General features: G+C 45.5%; 2 protein-coding genes across 6 annotated transcripts in view; one reads left to right on the top strand and one right to left on the bottom strand.

The window, feature by feature from the left end:
* USP37 (ubiquitin specific peptidase 37) overlaps positions 1–801 on the top strand; it is a 121,260-nt gene extending 120,459 nt beyond the window's left edge. For all 5 annotated transcript variants that reach the window (XM_074010123.1, XM_045367711.3, XM_045367708.3 and 2 more), the window contains one exon: positions 157–801. In XM_074010123.1, the coding sequence (XP_073866224.1) occupies positions 157–244 (88 nt within the window). In that variant the 3' untranslated portion in view covers positions 245–801. The remainder of the gene's footprint in view (positions 1–156) is intronic.
* A 4,356-nt stretch (positions 802–5,157) lies between these two features.
* Positions 5,158–20,470, bottom strand: part of VIL1 (villin 1) — a 32,643-nt gene continuing 17,330 nt past the window's right edge. The window contains exons 16-20 of the mRNA XM_005574282.5: positions 19,495–19,639; positions 18,808–18,996; positions 17,100–17,168; positions 14,943–15,083; positions 5,158–6,229 (exon numbers count right to left, since the gene is read on the bottom strand). Coding sequence (XP_005574339.3) covers positions 6,116–6,229; positions 14,943–15,083; positions 17,100–17,168; positions 18,808–18,996; positions 19,495–19,639 — 658 coding nt within the window. The 3' untranslated portion in view covers positions 5,158–6,115. The remainder of the gene's footprint in view (positions 6,230–14,942; positions 15,084–17,099; positions 17,169–18,807; positions 18,997–19,494; positions 19,640–20,470) is intronic.

Raw genomic sequence — 20,470 nt, 5'->3', positions numbered from 1 at the left:
TCGGCCTCCCAAAGTGCTGGGATTACAGGCTTGAGCCACCGTGCCCGGCCTGTAAAGGTCTTATCTGTATAAATTTTATTTTACTTTTTCTCCTGCCTGTTCTTTGTTTCTACTTACTAAATTTCCTGTTTTATTTTTTGCTTGTTTTATCATAAGGGAGATCTTTGATGAGCTGCTGGAAACAGAAAAGAACTCTCAGTCACTTAGCATGGAAGTGGGGAAGACTACCCGTCAAGCCTCGTGAGGAACAAACTCCTGGGTTGGCAGTGTGCGCTGCATATTCTTACTGCTGCCCACCTCACCTTTCCTCTGCTGAAGGAGAATTTGGAATTCTGCTTGATGCGGGAGCAACAAACAGCTCAGGGCCAAACCAAAAGACAAAAATGGGAGTTACATAGAATGCTCCATGCTATTTTATGGAAATTTTGGTCTCACATCTGTAGCTGATTATCCTCTTTTTCTCCTATAAGAGTGGCACTTCCTTTTGTCTTAGGAATACATGTTGTAAATATATATCTGTGTGTGTGTGTGTATACACACACACACACACACACACACACACACACACACAGGATGAATGGAGCCTTAAAGAGTTAGGATGAGCCCCCAGAATATGCCTGCTCAAAATTAATAGCACAGCAGTTTGGAGAAGAAATGAAGGTGTCAAAGAGTCCATTCACCTGAGAAATGTGTGAAGATGTACTTATCAGTTGGCTTTTAACTTTTATGTTCCTTGAGTAGTTTCACTCAAGTCTGTAACCTTTTGTGTGTTTCCTTATTAGTAAAGTTCACTGGAAAGCCAGCTCTTCATGTTACACTAATGACAGTTTGTTCTCTTTGCAAGAGAGGGGCATTGCTGTCACCTGACTTGAGGAGCTGTTTTTTTTGTTGTTGTTGTATGCAAATTTCATGAATTTGTGATGTCTTTGCTGTTTACATGCAGTCCCAAGAAATGGATTGTTGGTGCTTTGGAATATGTTACAGTCCCACATTTGATATTCCTCATATACTTTGCTCTCTCTAAGGAGATTTCTTCACACAGTATGTTCATCATATATCATCATCATTATTTTGGTGGTAAAGATAGAATCTTTTTTCTTTTTTTGTCATTCTGCCATGGAGCAGCATTACCCTAATGGATTGCAACCAAAACTTTAAACAGGTAGAAAGATATTTCTCCAATTGGGACTCCCCAGCAGGAATACTTAGGGATAAGGAAGAATGCTAGCATCTCTGTCTCTCAAATATAGGGAGGATTAGAAGAGTGTTCTTCTGATAAAGCTAAAATTCTGGACCACTAAAGCTAAAAGCCCTATTGCAAGTATGAAATTAAGTACTTGAGCTATAGGACAAACCTTGGGCATTTAACCATTTACTGTCTGGCTTTGCCTTTAAAATAGGATTGCAATTAAAATGTGATTCGCTTAGGTAATCCCAAGAACTAAAAAATAACAAAGGTGCGTAATTATCTACTTTTTAGGTGCTCTGAGTTGAGGCAAAGTAGAGTGGCAACATTAAGTGCTATGCTAGTCACTTAGCTGACATAATCAGCTTGGTTAAGCAGCTTATGAAACCATATAAAGAATTCTTTTGAGGATGGAATTCTGTCCACAAAATAATTTTGTGAGCCCAGATGTCATTAGGATCACACAGAGTTAAGTGTAGCAAAAGGAAACCATCGTTGTATTCTTTCATGATTTTTCTTTTATTATAAACAAGAGATTATTCTTTAGTTCTCAGAGGTAGGGACAAACCATATCAGGTTTTCAGAAGGAAAAAACATTTTAAAACCCACCATCACTTGAGAGAATCGCTTGAACCCAGGAGGCAGAGGTTGCAGTGAGCCGAGATCACATCATTGCACTGCAGCCTGCGTGACAGTGAGACTCCATCTCATTAAAAAAAAGAAAAAGAAAAGAAAAAAAACACACAAGCCGGGCACGGTGGCTCAAGCCTGTAATCCCAGCACTTTGGGAGGCTGAGACGGGTGGATCACAAGGTCAGGAGATCGAGACCATCCTGGCTAACACGGTGAAACCCCGTCTCTACTAAAAAATACAAAAAACTAGCCGGGTGAGGTGGCGGGCGCCTGTGGTCCCAGCTACTCCGGAGGCTGAGGCAGGAGAATGGCGTAAACCCGGGAGGCGGAGCTTGCAGTGAGCTGAGATCCGGCCACTGTACTCCAGCCTGGGCGACAGAGCCAGACTCAGTCTCAAAAAAAAAAAAAAAAAAAAAACACAAATCATCATCACAGAAGATGCAACATATTTTCTGAAAGATTGCCTTAAGAGAGCTCCAGCCCTACTCTTGGAACTTGGATGTATTCTAATATAGTAACCTATTCTAAGTTTTGATTCTTTGAATTATAAATGGCCTCACCAGTTTTGCTTAACTACTGATAAATGCTTTGCCTCCTACCATCTACCTATATACATTATTGTAATGAATGTTCCAAAATGGTAGAGTGGTAGAAAATGCCAGAGTAGTTTAGAGCAGAGGAAAATATTTGTTTTAAAACTAGCTTTAAAATTTTGTTTCATTTCTACCAGGAGACTCTTTAGTTTGGTTTGATTTTGCTTGGAAATAATTGGTTTTCTTATAAATGAGTGAAGTGGTGATAAAATTCTTTGGCTAGTTATTAATTATTTTACCTGTCTTTGCATTTGAGAGGCACTGTTAAAAATTATTGGGAAAGATTTAAAGTGCAGGCTGCGTTAAAACATGGAGAAAAATAGAAATAATGCCATAAGTCTAGATTGCCTCATGAAGCAGCCTCATTTGAATTGCTTTCATAGCTTTCATGTGTGTATGGTTTAGAAGTACACTTACCTCAGAAACCTGATTTGATCTCATGTCTTGGGCAGGAGTTGTTGAAATAGGTTATGGGAATATATAAGTTATCTCACTGCTCATGTACTTGCATGTTTGGGACTCAAATTTTACTTGATGTCTGTCCATTCTTGTGGCCCTGTCAGCCTTCTCCTTCCTTTACTCCTTTAATCTATTTCTTTGACTACCAATGGAGATTTCAGCTGGACTATGTTGATGGGGCTTGTTGTTTTTTTTGAGCTGGCTGTATATATTTTAAAATTATAAATAGATAATATATTATTTTTTGCACATTGTTATCAGTTTGCCCAGAATTGGGGATAGGGCAGTTAGCATGTTGGGGCCAGGAAGGGACAAGTTAGATAAGGACTGAGTGCTTCCGTTGCAGGCAGTTTGCACAATACCTAATTAACCTTCCTATTGAAAATACCAAATGTGTGGTTACATTACTTTAAATGACATTGAATTGGAACTTGATGGCAATTAGTTCTAGATACAGCATTTTGATCTTTGTTGGAATTTTAAGGGAAAAATAAACTAAACTTCATATTTGTTTATTTTAATCCCCTAATAGTACTGAAGGTTGGAAAGTTGCATGTGGCTGGATGCTGTTAATTTCTTTAATAGCCATGACTACAATTTAAGCCTATGAGAAGATAGACTGTTTCATAGGGATGTATTCACATGTGTGTGCACACTCAGGAGTTTTGTCTCAGCAGGATAGAATAAGCAAATCCATGAATTGGTCTTTTGTTAATACTTTGATTCTAAAAATTATTTGTTTACTTGCTATGGTCTGTTCATTCTGGGCCTAACTTTAAAGGCTCAATAACAAATACAACAAATGTAAATATGTTTACATTTTAAGACATATGCAGTGGTACTTACAGATCAGTTAATTAACTCCAGAAAGCAAATGTTAGACTACACATTTATTTTTCTCCTTGATCAAGTGTAAAATTCTGAAACAGGCTTTAAAATATAAAACCTCAGTAAAATAATCCATGAATTTACTGATTCTTCTATATCGTGTATAGTTACCATTATGTAACTATACACATGTACAGCTACAGATATAGTTGTATAATGAAAATTATCTGCAAACACCTAAATTAAAGAGAGAAAAAAAGTAGTTTGGAAACTCATTTGTGGTCTACTGAAAAGAGGTTATATTAAAGCAAATAAAAATATTTTCCTTCTCTGTCCTCTGAAATGATTGCAGTGGATACTCTTAGTTATCCCATTTTGTGGGGGTGGAGGGCCTTTTTAATTTAATTGACCCCCCAAGGTGGTCTTTTGTTTTAAACGGGCAGTGGGGGAGGAAACAGAGCTGGATCTCCAAGTACATGTGGATTTTTAGAAAAATCAACAACCCAACACCAGATGCAAGTCACATAGAACTGTTCCAATAAAATGGATGAATGTTTTTTTCCTCCCCATTTTGCTTTATACTGAGTATTGCACTTTTGCAAGTGTATGCAAAAACTAAATAGACTTCTGCCCTCCTCTTTTTATTGCATTACTTCAAAATTCTAATTTTGTCTCTACTGATATGTCTTATTAACATCTGAAAAAAATATATATATTTTATTGGAAAATTCTAGTTTGTTAGGCCTTGAAAGTTTTGTGACAGTTATTTTGCTGTGTTTCACCACAATCATTCACCTTATGGCATGCTTTGATTACTAGACTTCAGGCAGTCTCATTCATTGTATCATACTTACACACAATAGTAAGTTGTCTCCATGTGTGCTATGTCTGAGGTGTATGGAGTTTTTATTTAAAAAGTGTGCCAGGCTGAATATAAGCATTTGATTTTGTAACATTGGACTTTTCTTAAAAGTATAGAAGTTCAAAGTATAGGTATGTCCATTGGCATAAGAATAGAGAGGGTGAGAGTCTGGACCAGGATCCAGGTTTGTCCAGTCAGACACCAGAAACTGGTCTTCAAAAATAGTGGGCCTGTGTGAAGAGTGAGACCACGTGTGGGTGTGCACACCTCCTGTCCCCAGGTTTCCCTCCCTTTGAGCTTATCCTTCCCTCCCTAATTTGTCTGGCCTATTGTCATCGTTGTTTCTTTACATTTAAGGAGAGAAAAACAAAAATGAGATTCGTACACTTTGCCTAATTGAGCCACTACCAGGTTTTCTGGCAGCTGTGGCCACATTATTTGTGAGATGATTTTTTTTCTTTATGTTCAGAGTGACTTCTGATTCTGATTCTTTATGTTTTGTATGGAGCGGCACTTTTATCTGTGTTTTAGCAGAACTGTTCCTCTGTATCCTTTACGGTTTTTGTTTTTGTTTCCTTTTTAAATTATGCATAGAGTTTTTTTGTGTGTATGAAATTAAAGCCTTTATTAACCTTCTGTTGATTTGACTGTTATTTCTGAAAAGGACACATTCTTGCTGATACTTATAACAACCTATTCAAAGTTGTGGAAATCACCTTCTGTTGGCTTTCTGACATGGACTTCCTTGCAGCGTTGTTACAGAATGGCAAACCAGTGTTTGGCCGTAGTCCCCATTGATTATTGTTATTTTCATCTGAGGAGCCTGTGAAGCTTTGCGGAGGCTTCTGGGTAAGTTTGTAAACCTAGCATTGGCCTTCACTAGGCTCTTCCTTTGCCTTATTATTAAGGGTTGGGAGAAGAAGTGAAATAGCATATGCATTTCTTACTTGCCTTTAGGTCTCAAGCCTAGCCCCAGTGGATGTGCTGCTCTCACAGTACTGTTTGGTATTTGTGAAACCTCCTAGAGGGTAGTCTTGTGGACCATTCAACTCTCCTTCAACCCTTTAACTTACCCACTGAGTAAGGCAGTAAGGAAAGTAAATGTGAAAAGGAAAAGCTGTTACTCTGGGGAAGATGTAAACCTGCAAAATGCTTCAGCCTACCTGCCATAGATAAAAATGAGTCATGATAGAGGACAAGCTAGGTAGGGTAGTGCCTCAGAACTCTAATGTTCCATGGAGTGTTTGTACTCTTCTAAGAAGAGAAGACTCTAGAACAGGAGTATTAAAAATGATGCAATACCTCAGGATAGAAACAATCTAGCGACCTTCTTAGAAGTTGAAATGAGGACCATAGGCTCCTTTTGGGGAATCATCTTTCTGAAGGAATAGGTACATTATTAAACAAAAGTGGCATTTGCCACAGAAGTTTGTGCTCATAGGCACAAACTTTAACTGCAAATTTTCACTTCAATTGGTGTAGGACTAATATCAGTGAGAAAATGAGACCCCACAATCAGGGTAGGGTACTGCTTTACAACCACAGCTCCTCTTCTCAAAATAGTCCTTTTTCTTTCTTCAGATTTTGTTGCTTCCATCGAGGCAGAGCGGAGAAGGCAGCTGGAGTCATCCCAAAGGCCTGAGTGAAATCTTCAATGGACAGGTGCTCCTAGAAGAGAGGGACCAGAGGGCAAAGGTCACATATCCTTTCCTCCTCCCTTACCCTCAGGTGCCGTTTGCTCAGATGAGTCATATAGATGTGGTGTATAATCAAATAAATGAAGAGTAAACACAAGCAATGTCAGGAGAGCCAGAAAAGGGATGGAGAGGAGGCGAATATGGTATTTTGGTATTCCAGAGGTTTATCCCTGGATTTTTTTTTTTTCTTTTTTTCCCAGACCGTGTCTTGTTCTGTTGCACAGGCTGGAGTGCAGTGGCACGAACTCAGTTCACTGCAACCTGCAACCTCCACCTCCTGATTTCAAGCGATTCTCCTGCCTCAGCCTCCCAAGTAGCTGAGATTACAGGCATGCACCACCATGCCCTGCTAACCTTTGTATTTTTAGTAGAGATGGGGTTTTACCATGTTGGCCAAGCTGGTCTCGAACTCCTGACCTCAAGTGATCCACCCTACTCGGCCTCCCAAAGTGCTGGGATTACAGGTGTGAGCCAGCACACCTGGCCTGATCCCTGAATTTTTAACAATGAAAAGATAGTAGTGTAGTAGATTGAGATCTTCTTTTTACAAGGGTCAAGTTCACATTAGCCCAAATAAGCATTAGGACTCTTCTTTCCAAGCCTTAGTTTTCCTCTCTATTAAATGGGGAACGTTTCTTTTTTTTTTTTTTTTTTTTTTTTTTAAAGACAGAGTCTTACTCTGTTCCCCAGGCTAGAAAGCAGTGGCACACGATCTTGACTCACTGCAACGTCCACCTCCCAGATTCAAGCAATTCTCCTGCCTCAGCCTCCTGAGTAGCTAGGACTACAGGCACCTGGCACCACGCCCGGCTAATTTTTGTATTTTTAGTAGAGATGAGGTTTTGCCTTTTGGCCAGGCTGGTCTCGAACTCCTGGCCTCAAGTGATCCACCCACCTTGACCTCCCAAAGTGCTGGGATTACAGGCATGAGCCACCATGCCTAGCCATTGTTTTTTTTGTTTTTGTTTTGTTTTTTGAAACAGCGTCTTGCTCTGTCACACAGGCTGGAGTGCAGTGACACAATCTCAGCTCACTCTAGCCTCAACCTCCTGGGCTCAAGCAGTCCTCCCATCTCAGCCTCCCGAGTAGCTGGGACCACAGGCATGCACTACCATGTTGCCCAGGCAGGTCTGGAACCCCTGAGCTCAAGCATCCACCCGCCTTGGCCTCCCAAAGTGCTGGGATTATAAGCGTGAGCCACCAACCCCAGCCAGGAACATTTCTTAAAGGCAAATTTTCACTTGCTTTTATGAAAATGAAAATAATATTACATATGAAAGTGTACTGAAAACAAATTAGGCAGGCATGGTGGCACACACCTGTAATCCCAGCTGCTCTGGAGGCTGAGGCAGGAGAATCGCTTGAACCCAGGAGGCAGAGGTTGCAGTGAGCTGAGATTGTGCCACTGCACTCCAACCTGGGCGATAGTTTTCCATCTCACAAACACAAAACATAGTATGTTGCTCATTTACCTCCACTTAAACAGTGAATCCAAGCTGCCCACAAAGCAAGCAGATGAGCCCTATAAGGGTATCTGCTCTAGTCTGGGTATGTGAGATTTTATTAGGGCCAGGTGTGGTGGCTCATGTCTGTAATTCCAGCACTTTGGGAGGCCAAGTCAGGCAGATTGCTTGAGTTCAGGAGTTCAAGACTAGCCTGGGCAACATGGTAAAACCCTGTCTCTACCAAAAAAATTCAAAAATTAGCCAGGTATGGTGGTGCACATCTATAGTCCCAGTTACTCAGGAGGCTGAGGTGGCAGGATCACTTGAGCCCAGGTGGCAGAGGTTGCAGTAAGCCAAGATAGTACCATTGTACTCCAGCCTGGGTGAAAGAACAAGACCCTGTCTCAAAAAAAACATTTTATTGCTGTCACAGGACATACAACTCTTCTAGCAAAAGACTGTCACCCTCAGGAGAAGTCTCCCTCCTGGGCCCTACTTTGCTTTGGATCAAGTTAACAGACTGCCTGCAAGGGAAGTAGGACCCACTCCAGCCCTAATGGATGGAGCAAAGTAGGAATCTAGTTTCCATATACTGCTGTGGCACTTACAAAGGAACTGAGGCAGATTTGAATATTCCCATTTTCAGGTGATGCAGTTAAAGTTTAAGAAAGTCAGGCCGGCGTGTTGGCTCACACCTGTAATCCCAACACTTTGGGAGGCCAAGGCAAGTGGATCATGAGGTCAGGAGTTCGAGCCAAGCCTGGCCAACATGGTGAAACCCTGTCTCTACTAAAAATACAAAAATTAGCTGGGCGTGGTGGCAGGCACCTGTAATCCCAGCTGCTCCGGAGGCTGAGGCGGGATAATTGCTTAAACCTGGGATGCAGAGGTTGCAGTGAACGAGATGGCGCCACTGCACTCCAGCCTGGGCAACAGAGCAAGACTCTGTCTCAAAAAAAAAAAGTCAAGGTCACCTCATTCCAATATATGTTCCACTGCACCATGCTGACCTTCTTCCTTGAGTTTCAGGTATACTGTAAAGCCCTCTTGTCAGCTTTCAACTCCCAGACCTGCAAGGTAAGCTATTAACACTTGCAGTTGGCCACAATTTTACCATTATGGATAGCTTCATCACTCTTGGCTTACAGGTTTGGTTCCCAGTTAAAAGGCAACTTGTTGGCCAGGCGCAGTGGCTCATGCCTATAATCCCAGCACTTTGGGAGGCCTAGGCGGGTGGATCACCTGAGGTCATGAGTTCGAGACCAGCCTGGCCAACATGGTGAAACCGCGTCTCTACTAAAAATACAAAAAAATTAGCAGGCATGGTGGTGGGAACCTGTATTCTCAGCTACTCGGGAGGCTGAGGCAGGAGAATAGCTTGAACCCGGGAGGCGGAGGCTGCAGTGAGCCAAGATCATGCCACTGCACTCCAGTCTGGGCAACACAGTGAGACTCTGTCTCCAAAAAAAAAGAAAAGACAACTTGTTAATCCTCATCAGTTTTTTATATTCTTCTGTGAATGTGTCAGATTATTTTTTAGGAGGAGGTTTTGCTTAGAGAGTGGGAGGGTAGCAGCAGAAGGTACAACTGAGGTCGGGGGAAAGATTCCAGTAGAAGACACTAGGAAGGCCAAAGAACAAATTCAGAACTAAATTTTGCCTAGCTTTTTGAGTTGAAAAAATATTTGGATAAACAAGTAATACTAGCTTCTCTCATCCTGTGAATGATCCAGAAGATTAGATAGCACAATTTTACATTTTTACTCTTGGCTAGGAAATCACAACTGGGAGTCACTACCTTTCTAAGCTTTGGGTGTCTTCAGCCATAAGATGAAGGAATTCACTGAAATGACTTTTGTTCCCAGCACTAAGATGATAATGACACTGTTTAAGGCAAGCTAAATACCCTCAAGGCACACTCAGTTAAGAGTCCCAAATTAAAGTTGCTATAAAACAGCATCTCCCAGCCTTCATCTCTGCTGCTCTAAGCACCAAGAGGTAGACAGTGTAGAGGCGAGACTTGTGGGTTTCCTTTAATACTTAGGCTGCTCTGCTAAGATGGAGTTGCCCTAGGGAACATTTTATTGACTCCCACAGAGAGCCCTGAATTAAACAGCTTCTTAGTAAACACCTATAGATGGATTTCAACCTCAGGGGGGGTCTGATGCTCCAGATTTCTAACCTGTCAGATTTGCCTCCCACCCTGGGCATTCTCTCCTTAAGTTTCCTGGAAGCCTTTCCCACTCCCCGAGGCAGAGTAGGGGAGTATTTGGTTTTGGTTTGGGGCTTCTTTTTGTTTTTTGGGGGGGAGGCTGAGACAGGGTCGTGCTCTGTCACCCATTCTGGAGTGTGGTGACTATCACAGATCACCTGCAGTGCCAATCTCCTGGGCTCACCCTCCTGGGTAGCTGGGACAACAGGTGCTGGGTAGCTGGGACACCCTCCTGGGTAGCTGGGACAACCGGACTAATTTTTGTATTTTTTTGTAGAGACAGTGTCTCACTTTATTGCCCAGGCTGGTCTCAAACTCCTGGACTCAAGCAATCTGCCTGCCTTGGCCTCCCAAAGTGCCTGGGATTACAGGCATGAGCCACTGCACTCAGCTGAGTACTTGGTTTTGGAAGAAAGAGGATAAATATAAATGATTTGGGGATCAGTGGATGGGGAAGAGCTGCCATACCCCACATCTGTGTGTAGCACCCTCCCCCCAGGTTCCTCACAGCTGTGGCTGCTATGTCCTAGGTCTTTGCTGTCTCTGGTCCAGCCTGGCTCTTCAGTTTTGTTAGGACTGCTGGACTCTGACCCCTCAGGCTAGATAGCAGGGACTACCCATCCTAGTGGACTTGTATCTTTCCGTTGGTCCTGTTCCTGAACCTGCAGTCCTGCCAGCTGATTACCAGCCTCACCCATGCCCACATCCGCCTCCCTGTTGTTTACTCATCAGTGCACAAATACTTAGATTACCATCTTGCTCTGCCTGCAGCCAGACCCACCACCCCACTGTTGTCACTGGCTCACCTTGCAAGATTGGAGCAGACAGATCTGAAAACCTCTCCTACACTCCCACATGACACTGAACTCCGCTCTCCCACAAGAATGTATACTACTTCCATGATTAAAAAAATCAGCTGTAGTCGGGTGCGGTGGCTCACACCTGTAATCCCAGCACTTTGGGAGGCCACGGCGGGTGGATCACAAGGTCAGGAGATTGAGACCATCCTGGCTAGTGCAGTGAAACCCCGTCTCTACTAAAAATACAAAAAAATTAGCCGGGCGTGGTGACAGGCGCCTGTAGTCCCAGCTACTCGGGAGGCTGAGGCAGGAGAATGGCGTGAACCCAGGAGGCGGAGCTTGCAGTGAGCCGAGATTGCGCCACTGAACTCCAGCCTGGGCGACAGAGCGAGACTCCGTCTCAAAAAAAAAAAAAAAAAAAAAAACTTGCAGTGAGCCGAGATCGCGCCACTGCACTCCAGCCTGGGCAACAGCGTGAGACTCCGTCTCAAAAAAAAAGAAAAAAAAGTCGGCTGCAGGCCAGATGCAGTGGCTCACGCCTGTAATCCCAACACTTTGGGAAGTTGAGGTGAGTGGATCACCTGAGGTCAGGAGTTTGAGACCAACCTGACCAATCTGGTGAAACCCTGTCTCAACTAAAAATACAAAAGCAAATTAGCCGGGTGTGGTGGCGCACGCCTGTAATCCCAGCTGCTTGGGAAGTTGAGGCAGGAGAATTGCTTGAACCAGGGAGGCAGAGGTTGCAGTGAGCCGAGATCACACCATTGCACTCCATCCTGGGCAACAAGAGTGAAACCCCATCTCAAAAAACAAAACAAAAAAATCAGCCACAGGCCGGGTGCAGCATCTCATGCCTGTAATCCCAGCACTTTGGGAGGCAGAGGCAGGTGGATCACCTGAGGTCAGGAGTTGGAGACCAGCCTAGCCAATATGGTGAAACCCCATCTCTACTAAAAATACAAAAATTAGCCAGGCGTGATGGCATGCGCCTGTAGTCCCAAGCTACTAAGGAGGCTGAGACAGGAGAATTGCTTGAACTCAGGAAGTGGAGGTTACAGTGAACCAAGCTTGTGCCACTGCACTTCAGCCTGGGCAACAGAGACTCTGTCTCAAAAAAAAAAAAAAAAAAAAAAAGGCCGGGCGCGGTGGCTCAAGCCTGTAATCCCAGCACTTTGGGAGGCCGAGATGGGCGGATCGCAAGGTCAGGAGATCGAGACCATCCTGGCTAACCTGGTGAAACCCCGTCTCTACTAAAAAAAAAAAATACAAAACACTAGCCGGGCGAGGTGGCAGGCGCCTGTAGTCCCAGCTACTTGGGAGGCTGAGGCAGGAGAATGGCGTGAACCCGGGAGGCGGAGCTTGCAGTGAGCTGAGATCCGGCCACTGCACTCCAGCCTGGGCGACAGAGCAAGACTCCGTCTCAAAAAAAAAAAAAAAAAAAAAACGCTACAGAAAACTGATTTTTAAAAAAGAATCTAAGCCTTCTTTGCTTCTACCATGATGGGGCTGTCTTGAGTCTGTCCATTTAAAATTAGCAATCCATTTCTTCCTTCCATCAATCCTCTGGTTCAATAACATTGGCTGCCCTCCTTTAGAAATACCCCCTTTATTGGCCAGGCGTGGTGGCTCATGCTTGTAATAGCACTTTGGGAGTCCAAGGCGGGCAGATCACCTGAGGTCAGGAGTTTGAGACCAGCCTGGCTAACATGGGGAAACCCTGTCTCGACTAAAAATACTAAAATTAGACAAGCGTGGTGGTGTGTGGCTGTAATCCTACCTACTTGGAGGCTGAGGCAGGAGAATCACTTGAACCTGGGAGACAGAGGTTGCAGTTAGCTGAGATCACGCCACTGCACTCCAGCCTGGGCGACAGAGCAAGACTCCATCTCAAAAAAAAAAAAAAAAAAGAAAGAAAGAAAAATACCTCCTTTATGCTCCATGGCGTGATGGTAACAGTGGGACTCCAAAGGCCTGGTTCTTGCTCTGGCTTTGCAACTAACTAGTAATGTTAGGCAAGTCACTTCATCTCTCTGGATCTCAGTTTTCTCAGGTATAGAACAGGAGATAATAACAGCTTTCATTTGTAGAGTACTATGTACCAAGGGCTGGGCTTACCTTGTCATCATACTGGGATCATCCCAATGTTACAGTGAGGACACATGTGCCTCCTAACCTTCCAGCAACCTCACAGATGAGAGAACCAGGAGAGAACACAGGAATGTGCTCTCTAAGGTAAAAGGCAGAATTGAAATTCTCTGGGAACAAAACACTTTATATTGAGTCGAAACCCTTAACAGACTTTGATGTTCTGAGAGAGAAACTAGGTATCTCTCTTCTGTGATCCCTTGATTCATTTGTAAGACTACTTTTTTACTTATATAGAGTATATTATCTCTCCTCTCAATACCCCTAAGCTAGATTGGCAGCCTATTTTGGATCTTCGTGAAGTGGGAATGAATATTAGAAATGTGTTCTTAGGCTGGGTGCAGTGGCTCACACCTGTAATTCCAACACTTTGGGAGGCTGAGATGGGAGGATCACTTGAGCCCAGAAAGTTGAGGCTGCAGTAAGCCATGATTGCAACAACACTCCAGCCTGGGCAACAGAGTGAGACCCTATCTCAAATTAAAAAAAAGTGTCCAGCCCCAAACTCCATTCCTCACACGCACACAAAAAAGTGTTTTGAACAAGCTCTTCTTGCTGTGCTAACCACAGTTACCGCATGGACCATGTGCTGATGAGTCTTAAATTCATATCTCTGCCCTGGTGTTCCTCTGAATTGCCTGCCCGCTGAACATGTATCTAAACCTCAAAGGATGTAGCTACCACTAAACTAAGCTCAGCCTGATCCAGTTTTCTATCGTGGAGAATGATGCTATTTTCTCTTCTCTCATACTCTTTATCCAGTAATTACCAAATATCGTTGATTTTACCTCCTAAATGTTTCTCTCCACCATGACCTATTCTAGATTCCCACCTACCTATCAGCCTGAGAGCAGCTACGCTGTCTCTCCTAACTGGTGTTCCTATGGCTGCTCTTGCCACCTTCCAGGCTTTTGTTCAATGAGCAGCTGTAATTATTATTAGTTTTTTGTTTTGTTTTTTGAAACGGAGTTTCACTCTTGTCATCCAGGCTGGAGTGCAATGGTGAAATCTCGGCTCACTGCAACCTCCACCTCCTGGGTTCAAGTGATTCTCCTGCTTCAGCATCCCAAGTACCTGGGATTATAGGCACAAGCCACCACGCCCGGCTATTTTTGTAATTTTAGTAGAGTTGGGGTTTCACTATGTTGGCCAGGCTGGTCTCGAACACCTGACCTCAGGTGGTCCGCATGCCTTGGCCTCTCAAAGTGCTGGGATTACAGGCATGAGCCACCGTGCCCAGCCCAGTGTAAGTCTGTCACTCTGCTACTTCAACCATAATGATACTCCCCTTTACTGCCAGGATACATGATACGATCCTTAACTTGGGGTAGAAGGCACTGCCAGTTCAGCCCTGCCTCCCTCCCTGGCTCTGCACACCACAGCCACTCTGGCTATCTTACAGCTTTGCCCCCATTTTTATCCCTTGCCTTTGGGCTTCATGTTAGCTGTCCCTTCTCCAGAACTAACTTACTTTGTCTCAATAATTCCGGTTTATCTTTCAGAAGGAAATCTCTAAATCAGGCTCCTCTTTGTAATACCTTTTTTTCTTTTTCTTTTTTTGAGACAGTCTCACTTTGTTGCCCAGGGTGGAATGCAGTGGCATGATCTTGGCTCACTGCAACTTCCACCTCCCAGGTTCAAGCAATTCTCATGACTCAGCCTCCCGAGTAGCTGGGATTACAGGTGTACACCACCACACCTGGCTAATTGTTACAGTTTTAGTAGAGATGGAGTTTCACCATATTGGTCAGGCTGGTCTGAAACTCCTGACCTCAGGTAATCCACCCGCCTCAGCCTCCCAAAGTGCTAGGATTACAGGCATGAGCCACTGCACCCGGCCCTGTTTGTAATACTCTTCACAGCTCCTGTACTTCACTTTCTGGCACTTAACCCTTAAATTAAATAATAGTGTAACCAGGCTTCTCTGATCTCTCTCCTCCTGAAATATAAGCTGGTATGAAGGCAGGATCCCATCTGTCTTGTTCATCCCCAGCACCTAGTCACCTGTAGGGCCAAATCTGGGAGTCAACTATGGTGGTCCAACAAATGGACTTATTTGTCCTCCTTTGAGGGTCTGACCTACCTCCTTCCTGCTGGGATCCACACCCTCGGGGAGCTCCTCTACAGGCTTGTTCACTAGCTGCTCGAGGGGGAAGATGGGCCGAGACCCAGAACTGAGGTTGCTGTTAGCATTGAACACGTCCACTTTCGAGCTTGTGACCTCCTAGGAAAGAAAAGGAAACCACTGGTTACTTAGCTGGTGTGCAGCTACCTCCCAGGCTGCCTTTCTCTCTGAAGTCTCTAGGGCACCACCTTCCAAGAAGCCTCCCATGTCCCACCCCACCCTGCCACACATACACTCATAAGAACACAACATAGGCCGGGCGTGGTGGCTCAGGCCTGTAATCCCAGCACTTTGGGAGGTTGAGGTGGATAGATCACTTGAGGTCAGGAATTCAAGACCAGCCTGTCTAACATGGTGAAACCACGTCTCTACTGAAAATACAAAACTTAGCCAGGCATGGTGGTGGGCGCCTGTAATCCCAGCTACTCAGGAGGCTGAAGTAGGAGAATCATTTGAACCTGGAAGGTGGAGGTTGCAGTGAACTGAGATCATGCCACTGCGCTCCGGCCTGGGCAACAGAGAGAGACTCCTCAAAAAAAAAAAAAAAAAAAAAAAGCCAAAAAAAAACACACACACAACATAGAGCTTAGTGGTCTGTTCTGACCAAAGTCCATTGGTGAAAAATGACTCTTTTCTTTAATGATTCATTAACTTTCCCATGGCTTCCCCCAGAGTTTGAGATCTAGCCTGGATATTTGTGACCCTGTCTCTCTTACCTCTTGTGAAATTGTCATCTATAAAGTCACTTAACCTTGACCTATCTATACGTGCCAGTCTGTACTGTCAGTCCACCAAGAAAGGTTTCGTGAGTGCCGTAAGTTTTGACCATCTGTTGATTATACCCCAGTGTGCTTGTGAACTTACTCTTGAATTCTGGACACATTCCTCAGAGTTAGCTCTGTCTTGTTCCCTCTGTAAGCCTGTGAACTTCTCAAAGCAAAGGTTTTGATTTCATATTCCCATGTCCCAGGCCTAAAGGCTAAATACATTTCCTTTTTTGGGGGGTGGGGGGACTGCGGAGGGGCAGGAGTTTTTTTTGAGACAGGGTCTGACTCTGTTGCCCAGGCTGCAGTGCAGTGGCACAATTTCAGCTCACTGCAACCTCTGCCTCCTGGGCTCAAACCAACCTCCCACCTCAGCGTCCTGAGTAGCTGGGACCACAGGCACATACCACCACTCCTGGCTGTTTTTTATTTTTTGTAAAGATGAGGTTTCCCCATGTTACCAAGACTAGTCTCAAACTCCTGGGCTCAAGCAATCCACCCTCCTCGGCCTCCCAAAGTGCTGAGATTACAGGCGTGAGCCCCTGCGCCCGGCCTAAATACATTTCTGTTAACTCACTGAAAGACCAAAGGAATTGTAGTTATTCTACCTAGAGAAGGGACCCCAAGGGTGATGGTGTGTAGAGACAGCATTCTTTCTCAAAGTGTAGTCCATGGACTAACTACATGAAATTACCTTTTAAAAATAAGATTTAAAAGATGCAGATTCCTAGGTGCCAATTCTTAGTCTATAAACCAGAATATTTGGGAATGGGGCCTTGGAATCTGCATTTTAATATGCTTCCCCCTTACTCCCTGCCCCCAGTTCCCAGACTTTTATGCATGATAAAAATCTGAGAACCAGGCCGGGCGTCGTGGCTCATGCCTGCAATCCCAGCACTTTGGGAGGCCAAGGCTGGGGGATCACTTGAGGTCAGGAGTTTGAGACCAGCCTGGCCAACATGGTGAAACCTCGTCTCTACTAAAAATACAAAAATTAGCCAGGCATGGCAGCACACACCTGTAATCCCAGCTACTTGGGAGGTTGAGGCATGAGAATCACTTGAACCCGGGAGGTAGAGGTTGCAGTGAGCCGAGATCCTGCCACTGCACTCCAGCCTGGGAGGCAGAGTGAAACTGTGTCTCAAAAAAAAATTGAGAACCATTTCACTAGGAAATTGAGGAAACAAAACCACTAGAGGCACTGGAGTTAAACAGCAAGAAGAATGAGAAGTAGGGAGAAATAGGAGGGAAAGCACAGGACACTGGTGTCTTCTCTGCAGCATTCTTGGCTCCCACAGGTCTGACCACCAGCTGGCCACTGCAAGGCCCAGCCACCCTGCCCCGGACTCACAGCAGTGATCTGGCTCCAGTCCCTAGAGTTGCCAAGCTCCACCTTCAAGTCCTCATAGGATTTGGCGTTCTGCACATAAAGTAAATAACAGATTAGACCTGGATCTCAGCAGAGAAGATGGATGAGAAGCCGTTTTCCCTCAGGAATGGAAAGAAGGCTGGTCTGGGGCCTAGTGGTAAAGGAAAGAGGATACACAGGCTGAGGCTGGAGGAGGGTCCCCGAAAAAGGAGATTAGGTGGTGAGGTTGGGACCAGAGGGGCTGCCAGATCAGAAAAGGGCAGGGCAGGCTATATTTGTCCCAGCTCAGCCTGACTTGGGGATGGGGAGGATCTTTTCCCACCTGCAGGGGCCAGGGCAAGAACCGCAGGCAGTGTGGAGAACCCGGCCTAGGTTATGTAGGCTCTGGGGAATGCAGGGCTCCTGGGGATGGGCGGGGGTCCCCCCAGATCCTAGAAGGGATCCCTGCCACAGAGGAGTGAAGGGACCATGGCTCTCTGAGGAGTCCCATCTCCATATCCTAGAGCACACTTATGCTGAATGAATGAATGAGTGAATGAGGCTGAGAGAGAAGCCAGCACACACTTGAGGTGAGGGAAGGGTGATAACTAAAGTGAACTGAGAAAACCTGGCATCTTGATATGCTGCCTTGAGTAAAAACTAAACTCAGCCCATCTAACTGCAGAATTTAAAAAACAAACCAACAGATTTAAGGAAATTAAGCTTTCTGCTTCCCTAAACCCATGTGTTATGACAATTTAGAGCACCCAGAGCCACCAGGCCAGGCTTCACTCTACCTTGGCCTTCTTCCTACAGAAAACCTTTGCTGGAGTTCCATCCTGGTGATCTGCCCCTTGCTTCTATGTGGGGCCAGTTTAGGAAACGCCCCGTGGGAGCTTGGCACACCATCCCTCAGGTAAGGACCACATACATGACCCATTTTGCTTAGAATTTAGCACCAGGGGCCGGGCGCGGTGGCTCAAGCCTGTAATCCCAGCACTTTGGGAGGCCGAGACGGGCGGATCACGAGGTCAGGAGATGGAGACTATCCTGGCTAACATGGTGAAACCCCGTCTCTACTAAAAAATACAAAAAACTAGCTGGACGAGGTGGCGGGCGCCTGTAGTTCCAGCTACCGGGAAGCTGAGGCAGGAGAATGGCGTAAACCCGGGAGGCGGAGCTTGCAGTGAGCTGAGATCCGGCCACTGCACCCCAGCCTGGGTGACAGAGCGAGACTCCATCTCAAAAAAAAAAAGAATTTAGCACCAGGAAGACATTTGTCAATTCTTTAGAACCAGCATGTTTCAGCTGGCACGGAGGATCCACCGTGTTGCTGCAATGATGAGAACATTCTCACCTGTGCTGCCCAACACAGTAGCTGACAGCCACATGTGGCTAGTGACAAACTGAATTTTGAATTGTGTTTAATTTAAATAATCAGTACATTTCTTACCTATACTATCCAGCAGCTTTGCTCTAAAAGTAGTGTGCAAACAAGGCACTGTAATTAGCCTTGATTTTTGATAGACTTCTTCCCTGTCACCAGGAGGCCTAATGGCCTTAGTGCAGCCTTACTTTCTATTCTAAGCCTCTTCTAGCCCCTTTCTAAATCAGCAGGTCATACATCCCAAAGAGACAGAATGGCCTGCGGGAATCAGCACTGATCTCCAGGCAGGGCTAGAGAAGGACATGCTGGGATGAGGCCACTCACACTCCACTTAAAGGGATCCCAAGCCAGGAACCAGCCTGTGAAGGTAGGGGGCTCGTATCCCTGCTTCACCACAATGATGGGGGTCTCGGGGTCACGCCCGCTGGGATGGGTCTTGAGGTATTCCTGCGCGGTGATGGCTGCAGCCTTCTTCTCCTCCTCATTGGCATGTTTCCCAATCCAGAAGAAGACCTATTGAGAAATCCAGGAGATCAGTCCGTCCTTCCTGTCATCCCTGGCCCACAGGGCTCTGCCTCAGTTGTCCAACAGTGAAGCCCTGACTTTGACCCTGTCTCTACCACTACCAGCCAAATGACCTAGGGCAGGCACCATCTGGCCTTGAATTTGTATCTGCGAAATTAGGAGGTTGGACAGATGCCTTGTACTTGGATATTCTGCAAATGTGTGTCCCCCAGACTGTCCAAAGCCCAGGATTATCAAAAACACTCCTGCTCTCATGTGAAATAAATAGGACTTTGGGAGAGAATATGCTCTTCCCTGCAGCCTCTCTTGAGCACGTTACTCCCCACCTTCCTTCTTTCTTACACTTCTGGTGTTCATACCATTTCCAGGGAGAAATTATGTGAGGACCAATAAAATGTTGACACTTACCTAACCTTAAAGCCACTCTTTCTTGGCCCTGGGGATTGAGGTGGCTGGGAAGAGGGGTCCCCAGGCCCTTGGTCCTACCTGGTCCCAGACATCTAGTAGGAACACGTCATCCTCTTCCAAGTCATCCTGATTGAAGTCAGGGATCTCTGTGGCCAGGAAGCGCCCAGTCTGGTTGGAACATTCAAAGAGCCGGGGAGTGATGACCAGGTTTTCTTCCTGTAGTCTGCAGGATGGAGAGAAGATTGTACTGGCAGAAGGAAGGTATGGCAAAAGGAGATTGAGGACAGAACTCTGAGGAAGGGACTCTGGCATGGAAAGGTCATTTCCAGCAAAATGCTCTGTCTTCTGATTGATAAAAGGGTCCCCTCTAATTCCAGGAGTGCTCTGAGGGAGAAATTGTCACTGCTTTCTGGACATGCATTCCAGTGGCTTTTGCAGAGCCTTGTTAGGAAGTTCTTCCTGATATCTTCCCTCCATCCCTCCTGCTGCTACTACAGTACATGCCCTTTTGCTTTTGAACTAGGGACCAGTGGATCATGGATATTCTCTAGAAAAACCATTTGAGCCAGGCACAGTGTCCCATGCCTGTCATCCTAGCACTTTGGGAGGCTGAGGCAGGTGGATCACCTGAGGTCAGGAGTTCGAGACCAGCCTGGCCAACATGGTGAAACCCCGCCTCTACTAAAATACAAAAATTGACCAGGCATGTTGGCAGGTGCCTGTAATCCCAGCTACCCAGGAGGCTGCAGCATGAGAATTGCTGGAACCTGGGAGGCGGAGGCAGAGGCTGCAGTGAGCCGAGATTGCGCCACTGCATTCCAGCCTGGGTGACAGAACGAGACTCTGTCACAAAAACAAAACCATTTGAAAGAGGGCTTGTAGCTGGTGCCCCTCAGCATCCCAGGCCTGTATCAGGACCTAAAGGCAGGCTGGCCTCTGGCATCTTCTTACTGAAAGGCAAACCTCTAGCACTGCCCCTCGCTTTGAGCTGCCTCCTATGGCCAGGAATTCCCTTTGCCAAGAAAATACCCCACCAGGTCCCAGGCATACTGAA

Source organism: Macaca fascicularis, chromosome 12, assembly GCF_037993035.2.
Source record: "Macaca fascicularis isolate 582-1 chromosome 12, T2T-MFA8v1.1".
Classification (NCBI taxonomy): Eukaryota; Metazoa; Chordata; class Mammalia; order Primates; family Cercopithecidae; genus Macaca; species Macaca fascicularis.
Note: the sequence above shows the minus strand (reverse complement) of the source record. Positions and strands in the feature narration are given on the sequence as shown.